Genomic DNA, 17634 nt, shown 5'->3' with positions numbered 1-17634 from the left:
CTTCAGACCTTTTGTCTCCATACATTCCTTCCACTTGTTCATCTTTTCCTTCAGTCCATCCATACTTTCCACAATCAACACCAGATCATCTGCATACAACAACTCCCACGGTAAACCCTCCTTTACGTTCTGAGCCAGCACCTCCATCACAGCTACAAATAGTAGTGGACTTAGTACCGACCCTTGATGCACTCCCACCTTCACCTCAAACTCACCACTGTTCCCGTCCTTCGTCCTTACAGCTGTGCGTGCTCTTTTGTACATTGCCATCACTACTCTGATCAACCATTGCTCCACTCCTAACTTCCTCAATGCCCATGTCAATACTTTGCGTGGAACCCTATCGAATGCTTTCTCCAGATCAACAAACCCAAGAAACAACTTCTTCCTCTTCTCCATGTACTTCTCCTGCAACTGCCTCACAATGAAAAGCGCGTCTGTCATTCCTCTTCCTGGCATAAATCCAAACTGCATTTCATCGATCTTCACTTTCTTCCTTATCCTCCTCTCCAACACCCTTTCCAATACCTTCATTCCATGCTCCAATAACTTTATCGCTCGGTACGAGCCACACTCCAGAGGGTCACCTTTCCCCTTGTATAGAGGGACGAGGGTACTCAGTTCCCAATCCACTGGAATGCGGCCTTCTTTCACCACCAGATTACAGATCTCTGTCATTCTCTTCACACCCCAACTTCCTGCTGCCTTCAACATATCTCCCACAACTCCCGTCGGCCCTCCCGCTTTTCTAACCTTCATTGCTTTTATCGCTTCCTCAACTTCCTTCTCAGTTATCTTCTCTGCCGGTCCTAAAACTGGGTTACTCTCTATGTTGCCATCCCATTCATTCTCTGTATTCAACAGCATTTCCATATATCTTTTCCATCTTCCTTTAATTCCATCTGGGTCGACAACGATTTGTCCCACTCCATCCTTCAGGCAACTCATCCCCATCACATCACACCTCTCTTTCGCTATCTGCTTTGCAATCCTGAATACTGCTTTCTGACCCTCTTCCGAATCCAAGCGTTCTCCGAACATTTTCCTACATGCCTCCTGCGCCTTTGCTACCTCTTTCTTTGCAGCCTTCCTGGCTGCCTTATAACTTTCATGCTCTGCTGTTTCTGCTCCCGTACCCTTCGCCTTCTGCCACTCCTTGAACTTCTTCCTCTACTCGTCAATCCTCTTTCCAACTTCATCATCCCACCACCATGTTTCCGAGTGCCTCGGTGGTCCTTTTGTCCATCCACATACCTCACCAACGGCTCCCAACTGACTAGCTTTCATTGACATCCAACCACTTTCAAGCTCAACCACATCATCCTCGACCCTACTCAGCCTCTCTTTTAATGCCTCCCTTACTGTCACCTCTTTCAACCTCCACACCTTCATTCTCGGTTGATACTTCACCCGCTGAGCTCTCCTCGCACCTTTCACCCTTATGTCGCAGACAACCAAGTGGTGCTGTGAAACAGCCTCCTCCCCCGGGATCACCTATGTGTCCCGGAGGTGCCCCCTATCTCGCCTACGCACCATCAGGTAGTCAACGGTTGTCGTCGACCCACCTGACGTGTATCTAACAAGCTTATTATCCTCTTTCTGGAACTGAGTATTACAAATCAACAAATCAGCTCCATCAGCAAACTCCAAAATCCTTTCACCTTCTCCATTTCTCACACCATATCCGTAACCCCCATGAACTCCATCAAAACCATCCATACTCCTTCCCACATGTCCATTTAGGTCTCCTCCTACCACAACAACTTCCTCATCTTTCACGTTTTCCATCAGCTTCTCTATCGCACACCAGACCTTGTCCTTTCTCTTCATCGCTTCGACCAACCTGCGGAGCATATCCCGAGATGACGTTCACCAAGAGCTTTCCAATCATCATTTTCACCATCATCAACCTATCACTCACTCTAGTCAAACTCACCACACTGTCTACAAACTCCTCAGAAAACAGGACACCAACACCATTCACGCCCTCCAGGCACCCTTGCCACATAAACTTGTATTTCTGTCCCTGCCTACCCTTCACCATTCTCACACCACTTCCCTTCCATCTCGTCTCTTGCACACAACATATGTCCACTCTTCTTCTGACCAATACTTCCACCACTTCTCCTGATCTCCCTGTCATTGTCCCTACATTCCATGTCCCAAACCTCAGAAACCGATCTCCACTTCGGGCTGTACCCTGCCCATATGTAGTTGTAATTGTCATGGTTCTCTTTTTCAGGCAATGTTTTTATGGCCGGATGCCCTTCCTGATGCCAACCCTCTTAGTCATCTCTTACAACACGCAGGGGTACGGTGTACTTATTCTAATCCAGGGTACACACTGGGAAACGTTTAAAACATGGAAATTCTGGGGGGGGGGGGGGGGGGGGGGGAGGTGGAAGAAAAACGAGATATAGGGGGCGGGGCACAAGTCCAGACGAGGAGGAGAGCGAACAAGCACGTGTCCGGGAGGAGAGAAAGAATTAATATAGAATTTTTTTTTTTGGGTTGTTTATTTGTTTGTTCTGTTTTCAAAACGCTGGACAAAGGGTAAGATGTTCGTGAGAGGTAGTGGGGAGAAAAGAAAATCGAAGAAACAAGCAAATACTATGAAGGAAAGAACCCATATTCACAAAACACTGACAGGGGGGGGGGGGGGGGGGGAGGGAGCCCGGAGAGATCAGGCCGCGCACGAGGCGCGAACAGAAAAACGACTAATTACACACAAATTTGCAACAACTACAAAACCAAAACCAAATAGAAACACACAATAACACATACACAACAAAATACCCAGGGAAATTTGACAAAGACACGAACGGGAAAACACTCAAACTTTGATGCTGTAGAGAGATCGAAGCAAGCCTCGTCGCTCGAGGGACCGGAAGTCGGAAGTCTCTCCACTAACACAGAGGCACTAACATTGAGGCACTAACACAGAGTGAACAAAATCAAGCTAAATGAATCTTATCGTGTTCAGCATAGTGAAAGAGCACGAGTATGTGCACACACCGTCTCGAAATTCAACAGCGAGTCCACGGCCTTTGCAGAAGTCTCGTTGTCCTTCGTGTTCATCTCCCGGCGGTACTTAGTTCTCCATTCGGTGATAGCAATCGTCACAACTGTGGAAAAAAAGGTCATGCCAGAATGAAAGCATACATGTGTCAATGTGTGTCGAGTTACACAAAACAAGCCTTTTGTTCATAATTTGACGTGTTCAGCAAAGAAATCTCATTTCGCCCTGGCAGAGCATTTTGTAACATGGCCAAAATTGGTTGTAAGATAATCTATTGATTTGAATTGTTAGGTGTTGCAGTCTGTAGCTTTTGAGCGAAGAGATCAAAGGTCAGCATTAACGCAAAGCCATTGAGGGATTTTGTAGCGTCGATCATTCGGACCTCCCTCGCCTGCTTGCCTCCAATCATACGGCGACATTGGGACCTGACCCCCGGGGGATCGACAAATCTGGTTTTGCTTTGTACGTTTTCCATAGTAACAAAAGGCCCCTTGGCCCAGTGTGATTTGCTTTGTATGGATAAATTTCGGTGCTGAAATCAGTGTTTGGACTTTGGTTATGCTCTGTACTTTTTCCTGTCGTAACACAAAGGACTCACCACCAGTTTTGAGTTGGATTGAGTGATCCTTGGGGGATTATACAAATATTAAAAGAACACAGTAAATTCGAACATTGTTTCAGCATCCACAGAGGTCTTAGACCTCTGGCTCAGAACGGTTTGAGTTAATGGATCCTCTGATGTGCAGTAGTAACAGAGAAGCAATTATACACTGCAGTAATCAAGCCAAAATTACGAAAAGGAAGAGAAATCCAAAATATCGAAAAAAAAAAGTCTTTAAACAGAAACACAAGACAATAGGACACAATAGAGAACGAAACGTATAAAGAAAGATCAACATACAAGCATGGAAAGAATTTCACAATACAAATAATAGGACATTAATCGAAGCATTTAACTCAAGAAACAAAGACTTGCTGTAAGACTATCTCAAAAGAGATGAGGGTGAGGGGAGTGGGGGTGGGGAGGCAAGTGAAAGAAAGCGCTCAAGGCTGTGTTGTATTTTTTAACCCATAAAACAATAACAAATGGCCAGACATACCGATATAAAGCAGCATACAGACAAAAACGATGAGGCCGAACCAAGCGTTGAAGGCGGAGATAAAATAGATAATCGCAATGCTGATGTCTGCAATTGTGGGGAAAATGCTGAACACAATGTAGCTGCAAAGGAGGAAAACGTGGTTTATGCATTGAGAGCAGCATCAACATTGTATGATCCAGTATGTCATGCAGAACACCATTTTAAAACTTCAGGGAAATAAGTAAATAGAAATCAGAGAAGCCAAGAGATGGGTAACCAAATGACCCCCGATAATAGGATGAGGTGAGAGAAGACAAAATAAAACAGAAGAACAGAGGAAATTACAAGTCAGAGCAGTGCTGGCCAGAAGAACATTGTGTTTTTTAATGAGCAATGAGTTTTGATTTAAGCCCGACTAAAGTAATAACATTTTGACAACAAGTAAGCATTATTGAGCATATGACCCTGTTATAATAAATAAATTAAGCCAGTGAAATAATTTGACCAAATTATTCAACAGCAAATGAAATGTGCACAACAAAGAAAAATAGCCTGGTGTTGGTTTGGGATCTGGGATCCTGGGTTTGAATCCCGGTCGATCGCTGAATTAACGCCAGGGGGGTTGACTCAGCCTGTCATCCTTCCGAGGTCGGCAAATTGAGTACCAGCCCAGTGGTAATTCCCTGTGTGTCGCAAGAGGTGACCAACAGGGTTGGCGGCAGGAAGGGCATCCGGCCATCAAACATTGCTTCAAAAAGGGGACCATGGTGCCCGAAAAAGGCCAACCCCTGCTGTGTGGGGGAAAATGGCCTCTAAAAGGTGGTATAAAGAAAAAAAAATCAAATGAAGATCACAGAATGAGGTGTTGAGTCAAACTGCACAGCGTCATACCTAAGGAGGGTGTTGATACTGTTTGTGCCACGGTCCACGCTGCGCAGCACCTCTCCTGTACGTCGGCTCAAATGCCAGCGTAATGTCAGAAAGTGTAGATGCTCAAAAAGGCGCACTTTGACACGCCGGTTAGTGAACTGCTGCACACGAATCCATAAGAAGGAGCGCATGTTACTCACAAAGCCAGAAGAGCCTGCCAGGAAGAAGAGGAAAAAAGGATCAACATAATCAAGGGGATTCCAAAATGTAAATTATGGCATTGCCTGCATTAGCAAACACAAAAGTTCAAGTTTTAGTCTGAGGGTCTTACCCGCTGCACCACCTTGCAGGAAACGCAGTAGCACCCATGTGCACACAGTCCAGGCCACAACGGACCAAGAAGACTTCCCTGAAAGCTCATTCACTGCAAACACAAGGATAATGGAAATTAGACGGAAGGAGTTGCAGCATTCATCATGGTTCTTTCCACATTCGACTGTACTGTGTGCTACCATCTGACACTCGGAGTTCTCGATTGCAATATACAAATGCTATATAAATTACAATGTGGCGCGTACTGCTAATAATTTATTCCGTGACAATGTATCAAAATTTAGTCTCCAAGAGACACAATGCGGCAGCCGAGGTAGGATCAATTACTGTATCCTTAGTCTCTTTTCTGTCCAAATTATCCATCACCTTTTCACTCAAAATCTCCCAGTGATTAAAACTCTCGACATTTCAACATTATCCTCATCAGTCCTTCACACAGTGCTTTGTGACCTTTAACAGGAAAAGCAATGTGTAAACAGCTTGAAAAACAACTACTGTTCTTACGAACACACATGCAAATCAAACGCTCACAGAGTCAGCACAAGCTGAGAATGGTTTTGTTACCAGGTTAGTGCAGTGAAAGCAGAGTAAACAACAAACACAGAGGGATATGTATGAACTATTAATGCACAGACATTTCCGAAGAAAGGAACATTATTAAATGACACTTTTGTGTTTAAGGAGCGAGAGGTTGCACAGCCCACGACAATACCGATATTTTTGTAGTATATTGGTACGAAGACATTAACAACCCTCTCTCCAGAAAGCAGCAGCAGGCAGACCATCACGGTAAGCTGTAGACATGGATTGCCCTTAGGCCACATGTAGGGCAACAGCAGTGAAAGCTTCTTCCGAAAACCAGCCCAGGTAGATCCGCCCGAGGAGGAATTGTTTCCCAAAAGTGGCTGTGGGTTGGAATCGAAAATGTAAAAAGTTACAAGTGAAAGCTTAGATTACAAGAAATAGGAAAAAGAAACAAATGAGCAAGCTAATATTTGAGGGACAATTTAAGAATGAAAAGATTGAATCCTGCAAACTAGGGATTTATTATAACATATTGGAAACTGCAGCAATTCTGTGAGAAACTAGATAGTTTAAAAAGTGATAATAGATGTTGGGGATGAATGATGTTCGCTAGAAAGAAAGCGAGGAAAGTGAAAAGAAGGTTGAGAAAGAAACTTAAGAAGAAAAAGAGGAGAAAATAACGACTGAGAATCCTGATCGGTTGGATTAGCTATTGATACAGGTTCTAGTGGTGGTGAAGATATCAATAATCCTGAAAAAGAAGATCAATAAAGGTGGGTGTTGGAAAAGGGGTATGAGAGAAATATCAATAGGATTAACAAAGAAGCTATAATGCAAGAAAAAGAAAAGAAGTTATAAACTAACAAAGCTTCGAAATAAATTTATAGAAAGCTTGCTGTTGGCTTAACGGTTAAAGTGGCTGGCTTAGGATCTTAGGGTCTTGAGTTTGAGTCCCTATCGGCCGTTGAATTAACACCAGGTGGGGTTAACTCAGCCTGTCATATTTCAGAGGTTGGTGGAATGAGTACCAATGTATTGATAACAGAGGGCACCGCATCAGCGGCAGAGCCGCGCCCCCAGAAAATGATGCAACCAGCAGCCACAGGCTGCACACAATAGCTGTAGCTAATTTACAGGAAATAAATAATTTGTTTGCAAGTTCTTATGGGTGATGAAATCAACAATTCAGTACTTAGCATTAGTGACAGAGATGACCGATTATTTAGTATTGTATATACAAAATCAAGTGGGTGGAAGAAGACTACCTTGAAAAAGTCAAAACAGTGGATAGAAAAGAGTGAAATAGGTTCAAGAATGAATACAAGAGAAAGGTTAGAATCAATAAAATATGCGATAAATGAGTGACAAGTGCGATGGCGAAGATGGGGATTTTTTTAATTTAAAATAATAATAATTTGTATACCAAGTCGAGGCTCGTACAAGAGTTAACACATAAAACATTTAATAAAGGGAACAGAAGACAAGAGGGGAGAGAGAGGGAAGCACAACAACTTTAGAGAACAGGGAAATCGGGAGATCTGTGGAAGGGAGAGAGCTGGGGTGGGGTACAAGGGATAAACAAGATGGACACTACAGGGACTTTCAGAAATAAAAACGGAATTTGAAAAAGGTGGAATTGGGGTGCATTAACGGGGGTAGAAAAGATCAAGGTTTTGGATGGGGGAAGATAAGAGATGGTGGTGAACAGCTGTTTTAAAGACCTGGAGGGAGGAGTGGGATTGCAGAGAGTGAGGGAGTTTGTTCCAGAGGAGGGAGAAAAGAGGAATGAAAGAGGTGAGCTTGATTTTGGTAGTTTCACCAGAAGAGGGTTACTGGCATCCTGCAGAAGATCTTGTGCATCCTGCAGGAACATTTGGGAGACAGAGCACAGACAGAGCAGGGGGAGACAGGCCGGAGAGGAGTCGGTAGAAGACAGAAAGACCACCTACCTGCCTGCGGTGAGCTAGTGAAAGGCCCTCAGAATCGGCTTCATTGTGGGAGACTCCAAGGATTCTGGAAGTCTTGGTTTCTTCAGCGTGAAGCAGAGCGAGGTGCGAGGAAGGAGTACCAACCCAGAGGGGAGAGCAATAAATACTCCATCACCCACCGATCAACCTCCGTGCGAGGTTTTCCATTTAGCAATTCCCTTATTTGAATCACTATTAGTGTAAAACTTCAACAGCTTATCACGTTGCCACCTTATATCATAAATGTTGGTGTTACCAACACCGTAATGCTTCCTCAGGTTCCGCATCAACTCGCCCTTATCTAATTTCTGCAGAATTTCAATGTTCTCTTTAATTAAGTGTAACATGCTTTCTCTATGCAGCACAAGACCCAGCACTATCACTTGGACTGTTGTGGGACAACATTTAATATGAAGGCAGAATAAGGCAAAAAATACCAAGATATCTTGCGAAAAGCACGGGGTAACAATGCTAACAGATTCAAACAAGGAAGACAAGGACACACATGATGCGTGCTGGTATGTGTCACAGCAGCGCACCAGACGACAGAGCTCCAGCCTTCACAAACGTGAATGCCATTTTGCCAGGAAATTTGAATCTACAGATGTGCTGAAGTTCGAATTTTGGTCCGACGATTTTGGGACATTTCGGATTTCAGAATTTTGGATTTGAGAATTTTCACCGCATATTTTGACAAGCAACTTGATTGAACTTAAGAGTTATAAAGGCTACAAATACGCTTTAACCGTCATTTATTATGATGGAAATACACGGTGTATGTTTGACAGAAAAATAAACACAATATGTTCCTTTTAAAAGAGTACGACATGACGCGCCAGTACCTTGGTTAACTTCCAAATTGTCACCCCACTATATCTACAATAATCAGGCCTAAATAGCCAGTGGTTTGGGAGTTGTACCCACACCAAAAGCTTGATTAATGGGACTTGTGTAAGCTGCAAGGTGGTGATGATGATGAATATACAAGCAAAATATAGCTTATTCCTGACACCAAAGACATCACTGAATATAACATTACCTTCACTCTACATACGACTAAAAATATAAACTGGAGATGAAATATGATGCAAAAAGGAAAGGAAGAAGATGCAAGAGTATAGCAAGTATAAAGCAGACCTCACCGTGCCTTCTTCGACATCTCTCTCGCCCTCATTAATAATCAGATTATACAGCCGTCGTGGCAATCCAGGTGCTCGTAGCCCAATAACGAAGAGCAGTTGAGAAAAAAGCAGACGTGACACCCAGAGCCCCAGGTCGACCTGCAAACAGTGTAGTAAAAGGAAACTTAAAAATAGAATTGCCTTTTTAGAAATCTCTGCAGAAATTTTCGACAATCAACCTTTATTTCACCCACTCATGGCATCAAAACATTTCAAAAACTAGAACCGCACTCGGTAGAGAGCATACCTCCACCAGGCTGAAAAGCTTATGGTTTATATCCACTAATAGGTCGGATCTGGATTCAGACCTGAACCAAAATCTAATCGGTTTGCTCTTGACACCTAACCAACTCATCCATCTTGTTTTGTCATAACTCGTCCATAATTTTTTGAGATATCTTGCTATATATCGTTTTTGGCCTTATCGCTCAATGGTGAAGAATCACTTGAAAATTTTAAAAATTCTCGTATCCGTCTCTGTATCCAAAAATTGAATCGATTCGTCCTTGTCACACACCCAACCGGTCCACCAAGTTTCGTCCGAATCCGTCCACAACTCTTTGAGATACTGTGCTATAAATCATTTTTACCCTATCTCTCAATGGTGAAGAATCACTTTAAAAAATGATCGGATTCATATCCGGATTCAGATAATCTAATCATTTCGTCCTTGTCACATACCCAACCTCTCGACCACATTTCGGCCAAATCCACCGACAACTTTTTGAGATGTCCGGTTCACAGACAGACAAACAGACAGACAGGGGTGAAAAAATAACCTTCGGTGGTGGAGGTAACTAGAAAATAGAAGTTGATGTGAATGCGTCAATGGATATGCATCTGCTCACATAAGATGTCAACCCACTGTTCTGTTAGATCTCAATGAAAGGTCAAATGAGAGAGTGTGTGAGAGAAAAAAGAAAGACAAGTAGAAGAAATAAAAACAGAGTAATCCAAAAGATAGGGCACTTATAATTACATGTCTGTTATTTGTATGTATTATTTGTATGTCCAAGTTATCCCAAAATTGGAGCGAATTAATTATACGGGCAGCAGGCTGTAGGGAACGCTCTGCACACACTTTTGAGCAGACTTCCTCAGACCCTATATACAGTAGACAATAAAATTGTAGTAATGCATCAGGTGGATCTGCCTGTCCTTCAGCAATGGCTTCTGCTGCCAATGGACTGGGTAGATCTTTGCATGTTACTCGTGGTTTTTGTATTACGGTTCTAAAGTGAAGTGCAGCTTCCGTCACTTTGTATTCAAAGGAACCAGCATACTCCATGGCAGAATGTATTGCGTCATCCCCGTCCATCGTACTCTTGTGCAGATTGGTCAGCAAAGTGATTCAATAATTCATCTTCTAGGGGCTGAACTGTGTATGCTGCACCATGGACTCAAAAATCACCAAAATTGATTTGCAATGGGCGTGGATTGAGATAGTTAGTTCAGCCAGGTTGACCTTCATGATATGTTGGTTCACGTCATCCTTGAGAATCTCAAAAGCCCTGGTATGAATATCCCTTGTCTTGGCATAGCCAGTCTGTTCACATGTTGATAGATTCCTCCTGTGTGCTCTGTTGATGTATACCTCTCAGCACCTATGGTGATACTTTACTTCCTTTGCAATGAAATCCACATCTCAGATTTTGGAAAGAAGTTCCATGTCTTGAAAGAGAACAGCAGCATCTTTCACTGCTTGCATAGCTACCTTGCAGCTCAACCTTATGATTGACAATTTTGTGCTTGCAATTGCAGTCGACACATGCAGATTCAACTGGAAAGACGTCAATGGTGCACCATCACAAATATCCATGCTCCCCGCCTAAAGCAAAGTTGAAGGGTGGGAAAATGTTCCACCAGGAATGACCCAATATCAATTTTGAGTTAAAAATATTGTCGCGCGGACCCTTCCGGTTAACACCAGGGACCGCGGATGGACCAAAACGGACTTACTTGAGGCGACGACCAAACACGGATTCGGCTATAAAACGCGGGAAGAGCAGAAGGGAAGAGGAAGAAGCGGGAGCGTGTAACTGTGGAAGGGGAACAAACTCAAACGGACATCAGAGTGGAAAGGAATGAGAAATAATAAAAGGGTTTATTGTAATAAGGATCGGGACAGGGAAACGCGACGATAAATCTAATTCCTAAATTGGGATCCCACACACCAGACTCAACAACAGGACACAGGGATGAATGAACAAATGAAATCGTCATGGAATTGTGAATGTCGGGTGCGGTCTTATCTGTCCGTCGTCTTGCAGTGTATCGTCCAATGGTGCTCCAAACTCCGGTGCGGAGAAATCCTCCGTCCGCCTTGCACGCTTCGCTAGACCCGAGCCAACGCCTTCTCCGTTCGCACACGAGGTCCCGTTCACCACTCTAAGCTCCAGAAGCACCGAGCACCGCTCCAAGCACCATGAGCGAACCGTCAGCCCGATGAAGAGAAGCGCAGGGACCAACAGATGTCATACAGCACCAATAGACCAGCGAAGAAGAACGGCAAAAGGGGAGAGAGAGGGCCAAAGGAGAGCAATTGCGACTGCACGCTATGAAAACCCAAGAGAGCTGCTAAAATGTCGTGCAGCGCAAGACAGCCAGAAATAACCAAGAGCTCCAGAGACACGCAGCGCAAGAGGCAGAGAGTGCAAGGGCTAGAGCTGCTGAAAATGTCCTGCAGTGCCCTTTTATAACCTGGGCGGTGACGTCAGCCTTGGCGCGCCACCAACCAGTGCCTTCCACCGAACCTTCCAGCTCCTTCCCTTCAATCACACGTTCCCTGTGGCGTGGTCATAGCTCGTGGTGTAGCTGACGGCGGCCACCCAGCGGTGCCCCATTCTGGCTTCTTCCAAAGTCGTTGAAAGGGGATGGGGATTTAATTACTGTGTGCGATAAAGGGCCTATCTATCTAAGTGCTTACAGGTGTGCGTTGCCATAAGGGACAAAGGTTTGATTACCAGGTGTGACACACAAGGGCTGTTATCTTTAATCCCTACAACTACCTAGCACACGAACATCCTGGTATGTTCACAGGTATTCTCCTTAACTGACAAACCGGACTAAACACACAGAACTTATTACAGGGCTGATTCCCTACCGCGACAGACAAAGCATGTTACCTATTCAGATCTACCTGACTCTAGATATTGCTTTACCCCACCGACATGACAATATTTTTCTTGGTGTGACCATCGTGACTAAGTCCCCACCCCCTGGGGCATGCAGAAGAAGAAGACCACTCCTTTTGCATCTTCAAATCCATAAGTCTGCCGAAGCAGTTTCCTAGGTTATTGGGCACAATCCTGGATGGGTCGCCACTCAGACGTAGGATACTTGAATGGCTCATTCTTCCCACTCATTTTGATGACCTCAGAAGGATGACAGTCTGGAACCCACCTGCTGTTAATTCAACGGTATGACAGGGGCTTAGAACTCACGACCCTGAGATCTCAAGCCAGCCATCTTAACCATTAAGACAACAGAGGGTCAAATCCAAAATATCTTTACATATTTCATGCGTATCCCAATGTTGATTGCAAATAAAACGTTCAATTAAAAGTATTTCAAAATATGCTTGCAATTGCATTTTTGGGTATTTGACTTTTGACTCTGCCCCAGGGGATGGGGCCAAAATGACACTGCTCTTGCACCTTCTTGCCATGTGGCAATCATACTTCCCAAGTTTGATGAATTTCTGCCCAACCGTTTAAAAGCATATAGCGTCATGGACGGATGAGACGGACGAGACAGACAGACCCAATTACAATATCCCCCCGTTTTTTTCCCCAAAAAGCATGGGGATAAATATACTGAATGATGTAGTTTTCTGATGCTGCACCTGTGATCATAGAACCTTGATATGACCTTGGTCTGTTGGTTGAAATCAAAGATGCTGTGTCCTGTGCTCGGCACTGCAGTGAAATCCCATCCTTTAACTGTAGTTTGAGGTAAGATTGGCGCACGCTGATTAATATTTTTAATTCTGTGTGCATCTGGGCTCCTTTATATTAAACACCTTTTCCCATTAATGCTTGTCAAATGGCTTGACCTCATCCTTGCAGAGCCGGCAAATAGGTAGAAAAAAACATGTCCTTTTCACCGAGAGTGTTGCCATCATGTTTTCCCCTCAACTATGAATAAATATATAATACATAAACATATAATTATGAATAAATAGTCCTGCACAACAAAATCTTGATACAGATGTTAGTTCGTCTTTTTCTCTGTATTTTCCAGCAAGTGAGACATTTTTCTCCCACAGTGTTTTACTTTCCTGATGCCATGAAGATTGAAGACATGATTTTCCTTGATAACATTAAAAGAAACTTTTTTAGTCTACCAAATATGCGTTTTTTTGTTGTTTCTGCTGTTGTTAAGGTTTTTACCTTGTCTTCGGAGTTTTCCAGATGCCACCACCACAGCGGGCTTTTCCACGAAATCACCACCACTAGTTCTGCAATAGCTGCTGCAGCCCACAGCAATAGCAAGGTAGTACCATGGCCTATAGCGCGTTGCCCAGCCAGTACCCAATGCCTCTCCAGCCACAGTAAACCCAATGAGGCAGACCAGACCACAGCTTGGAGCACAGAGTAAATAAGCACGTTGCCTGGCACCTTTCCGTCTTCGCTCATTACTCCATGATAAACACCGTACACAACCTATGAAAAGTATGGAACACAAAATGGCATTCCCATGTTATAGAAATGTTTGAGCACTTCCAAACTTTATTCCTTTATAAAAAGCATTAAGCTTTCTTAGGGGGCATTTATATATTTATATATTGGGGGAATTGTAGCCAACAATTTGGTAAACTAGAACGGCACTCGGTAGAGTGCATACCTCTGCCAGGCTGAACAGTTTAGGTTTTGTATTCCACTGATAGGCCAGATCTGGATCCGGACCTTAACCAAAAATCGACTTGGATTGTTTTTGTCACCTAACCAACTCATCCACCAAGTTTCGTCATCATTCAACAACATTTTAAAATATCATGGCATGTATCATTTTGGCCCCATCTCTAAATGGTGAAGAATCACTTAAAATATTTAAAAATTCGGATTCAGATCCATATCTTCACCAAAATCTAACCAATTAGTCCTTGTCGCACACTCAACCTGTCCACCAAATTTCTTCTGAATCCATCAATAACTTTTGAGATGTGCACAGACTTCTGAATCCGTCCTTTGCACAGACAGACAGACAGGGTGAAAATATAACCTCCGTCCATTAAAGGGGGAATTACAAAAATAAACAAATTACAAATTAGGGGGAATTACAAATAAAGTATTCACTATACAGTATTGCCTGAATTTGTTTGCCACATTCCACGGATCCGGTTTCCACATTGCTCTCACCAGCCGTTTAATTACAATTTTATTTCCATCTTATCATTCCCATGCTTCTGTGTCACGCTGATGGCAAAATACACACATGGGCATTGTCGAAGATTTTAGGAAAATTGTATTTTCCCAATGCAAGTATGTACACAAATAAATGCTTCTTTTTTCCATCCATAACACAAAACGGAAATTTATTTTTAAAACTGAATTTAGGATTTTTGGAAACGGAAAAGGCACTTTTTAAAACAAAAAATCACTGCCTCTAGCCACACGAGGTAAAACATTTTGGCTCATCATTAGCGGTATTTATTCATGCCTGGGCTATCGAACAACTGATAAATTTGAACTCTGAAAAACTATTGGTGAGGTTATATTGCAAATCAGTGTAAATAAATAAAAAGAAAAAAAATGAAATAATGACAGCAGTCAAATAACAGCCAACATGGTTACTGTGTCCATTACTTACTGCTAAGCTGGCCATGACCAGGGTAAGCAGGACTTGGATGATAAAGAGCTTTGATCGTGGCACAAACTTTGGTTCCATACGCACGCCATTGAGTTTGTAGCAGCAGCACTGCACCAATCCCAGGATGAGAAGTATTCCAGCCAAAACCACTGCAACAACGGTATTGTACAGGCAGGGTGAAGGCCCTCTGAGAATCCAGGCCACAGAAGGACTTATCCCATTTTTGCAAAAAGGGCCCAGCATCACATGCACAGTCCTGAGAAAATACAAAGAAAAGATAGAGATACATTTGATGTTGTTATCGGGGGTTTTTTGTCCCCCGTCGCACCGCGGAGCGAAAGGGGGACGATGGTTTTCCCCTCCGTCCGTGTGTGCGTCTGTCCGTCCGTCCATGCGTGCGTCCGTCCGTGAGTGCGTGCGTGCGTAAGCGAAGGACCGAATTCTTATTTGGTGTGTGGGGGCAACTAGGCATAAGGAAGAACGCCAATGAAAATTGGGTCGCCACGTCAAACGCCAAGATGGCCACCACCATATATATGTCTGAACCTTGTGAGCGGAATATCTTGAAAATAAGCGAAGTACCAACTTCTAATCTGGTGTGTGGGTGTATCTAGGCATAAGGAAGAACGCTATTGAAAATTGAGTCGCCACGTCAAAATCCAAGATGGCCACCACCATGTATGTTTGAACCTTGTGAGCAAAATATTGTTGCGGATATGAGGACTGTATTTTTTTTATTGTGTGTATTATTATTATTGCTTGAGTCTGGCCCCTCCTGCCTCCGGAGCTGTGTAAAGGTCAAAAGGGCGTCCCATAATTAGTCCAAAAGCATACACGTCAGCCAATCATAGAATACCCCTGTTCGATAGTTATATCTTATTCTGTGTTTTAGGGTAAGGCTGTGTCTCCCATTAATTGAAGTACTCCATTGCACCAAGTGAAAGAGATAGATTCCCTTCATTCCCATTCCCAAAACCTCCATTCCCCCCTTTCGTCGATTGGCAATTACCTCCCCTCCAATAACCGCCATTGACCACGAGGCAGGGTCGGAGAAGAAAGGTGTGTCTCCACCTCGTCATAGAGGGGAGGAGTGAGCCAGCCCCACTCGACCAACCATGAGCCAGGGGTTTGGCTAGAGAGGGCGGAGGAAGAGCGATCGGGGAGGTTCGCAAAGGTTGAGGGGCGGGGCCTATATAACCCACGGCAGGGCGTTTCCCGAGGAGAGGAGCTTTTACAACCCAGACGAGAGGGAGTCCAAGCAGTTGGGTCCAAGAGAGGCGCTTTGAGTTGAGTCCGAGAGAAGTCCAGAGTTGAGCTGCAGCTCGAGCCACCGAAACTGCATTTACTGCAGCTCGAGCCACCGAAACTGCATTTACTGCAGCTGGAGCCACCGAAACTGCATTTACTGCAGCTGGAGCCACCGAAACTGCAGCCGCAGCAGCGTGAGGCCTGGACGGCAGTTTGGAGCAGGGCCGCGAAGGAACGGCGGCTGCCCAACGAGTCGATCGTGCTGCAGGACCAGTTGGACCTCCCTATCCCGCCAGCCATCCATCTGCCATCCCTATCATCATTCCCCGTGTGAGTCGTCTTTGTTTGTTCTGTCCTAGGTAGGTAATTAAGCTTGTATAAGCTAAGGATTTCACTGTGTCACCTGCGTCTCATGTGCCTGTAAATAAACGTGACTGCTTTCTTCCTGCTTATATGTGTAAATAATAAACCCAGTTACTCTTCTGTACGTCTTCTTCCTCTTTGCATTCGGTCGCTTTAGAGTTTTCCATATTGAGCAGCTGCGGTGCGATACGGCCAACGTTTGGGGTTGAATCGGGTTAGTCGGGGAATAACTGTTCGGCCGCGGTTACACCACCGCTCGGTCAAAATATAACATCTTTAACCGCGTCCGTAACAATATCTTGAAAAATAAGCGAAGTACTAACTTCTAATCTGGTGTGTGGGTGCATCCAGGCATAAGGAAGAACGCTATTGAAAATTCGGTCGCCACGTCAAAATCCAAGATGGCCACCGCCATGTATGTCTGAACCTTGTGAGCGGAATATCTTGAAAAATAAGCGAAGTACCAACTTCTAATCTGGTGTGTGGGTGTATCTAGGCATAAGGAAGAACGCTATTGCAAATTGGGTCGCCACGTCAAAATCCAAGATGGCCACGACCATATATGTCTGAACCTTGTGAGCGGAATATCTTGAAAAACAAGCGTTACGCCTAGGTCCCCCGTCGGTGAAGTGATGTGAGTTGACAAAGTGGAAGACGCAAGGTGGCCATCTTGGATTTTGATGTGGGTTGCACCCACACACCAAATTAGAATTCGGTCCTTTGCTTACGCACGCACGCACATACGCATGCAGGCATGCATGCACGTCCGCACCCATGCACACACGCACACACGGATGGACGGACACACACACGAACAGAGGGGAAACCATCGTCCCCCTTTCGCTCCGCGGTGCGAGGGGGGACAATAAACCAATGACTCACTTCTAATCTGGTGCGCGACTGTATCTAGGCATAAGGAAGAACGCTATTGAAAATTGGGTCGCCACGTCAAAATCCAAGATGGCCACCACCATATATGTCTGAACCTTGTGAGCGGAATATCTTGAAAAATAAACTAACTACTCACTTCTAATCTGGTGCGCGACTGTATCTAGGCATAAGGAAGAACGCTATTGAAAATTGGGTCGCCACGTCAAAATCCAAGATGGCCGCCACCATATAGGTCTGAACCTTGTGAGCAGAATATCTTGAAAAATAAACGAACTACTAACTTCTAATCTGGTGTGTGGGTGTGTCTCCAACCCACTCGCAAATATTATCGACTCTTCCATGTT

General features: G+C 44.2%; 1 protein-coding gene across 6 annotated transcripts in view; it reads right to left on the bottom strand.

The window, feature by feature from the left end:
* The window catches only part of ABCB6 (ATP binding cassette subfamily B member 6 (LAN blood group)), a 129124-nt gene that overhangs the window by 71931 nt on the left and 39559 nt on the right, over nt 1-17634 (bottom strand). For 4 of the 6 annotated variants that reach the window (XM_068120014.2, XM_078778571.1, XM_068120006.2 and 1 more), the window contains exons 2-9: nt 14789-15044; nt 13369-13641; nt 8939-9076; nt 6017-6209; nt 5303-5395; nt 4993-5185; nt 4120-4241; nt 3016-3125 (exon numbers count right to left, since the gene is read on the bottom strand). In XM_068120014.2, the coding sequence (XP_067976115.2) occupies nt 3016-3125; nt 4120-4241; nt 4993-5185; nt 5303-5395; nt 6017-6209; nt 8939-9076; nt 13369-13641; nt 14789-15031 (1365 nt within the window). In that variant the 5' untranslated portion in view covers nt 15032-15044. The remainder of the gene's footprint in view (nt 1-3015; nt 3126-4119; nt 4242-4992; nt 5186-5302; nt 5396-6016; nt 6210-8938; nt 9077-13368; nt 13642-14788; nt 15045-17634) is intronic. The other 2 variants (XM_068120022.2, XM_078778578.1) reach the window with 1 other exon arrangement.

The sequence above is a fragment of the Myxine glutinosa genome, chromosome 1 (assembly GCF_964187855.1).
Source record: "Myxine glutinosa chromosome 1, kmMyxGlut1.1, whole genome shotgun sequence".
Classification (NCBI taxonomy): domain Eukaryota; kingdom Metazoa; phylum Chordata; class Myxini; order Myxiniformes; family Myxinidae; genus Myxine; species Myxine glutinosa.
The sequence above is the reverse complement of the archived record's forward strand: the minus strand, read 5'-3'. Positions and strand labels throughout refer to the sequence as shown.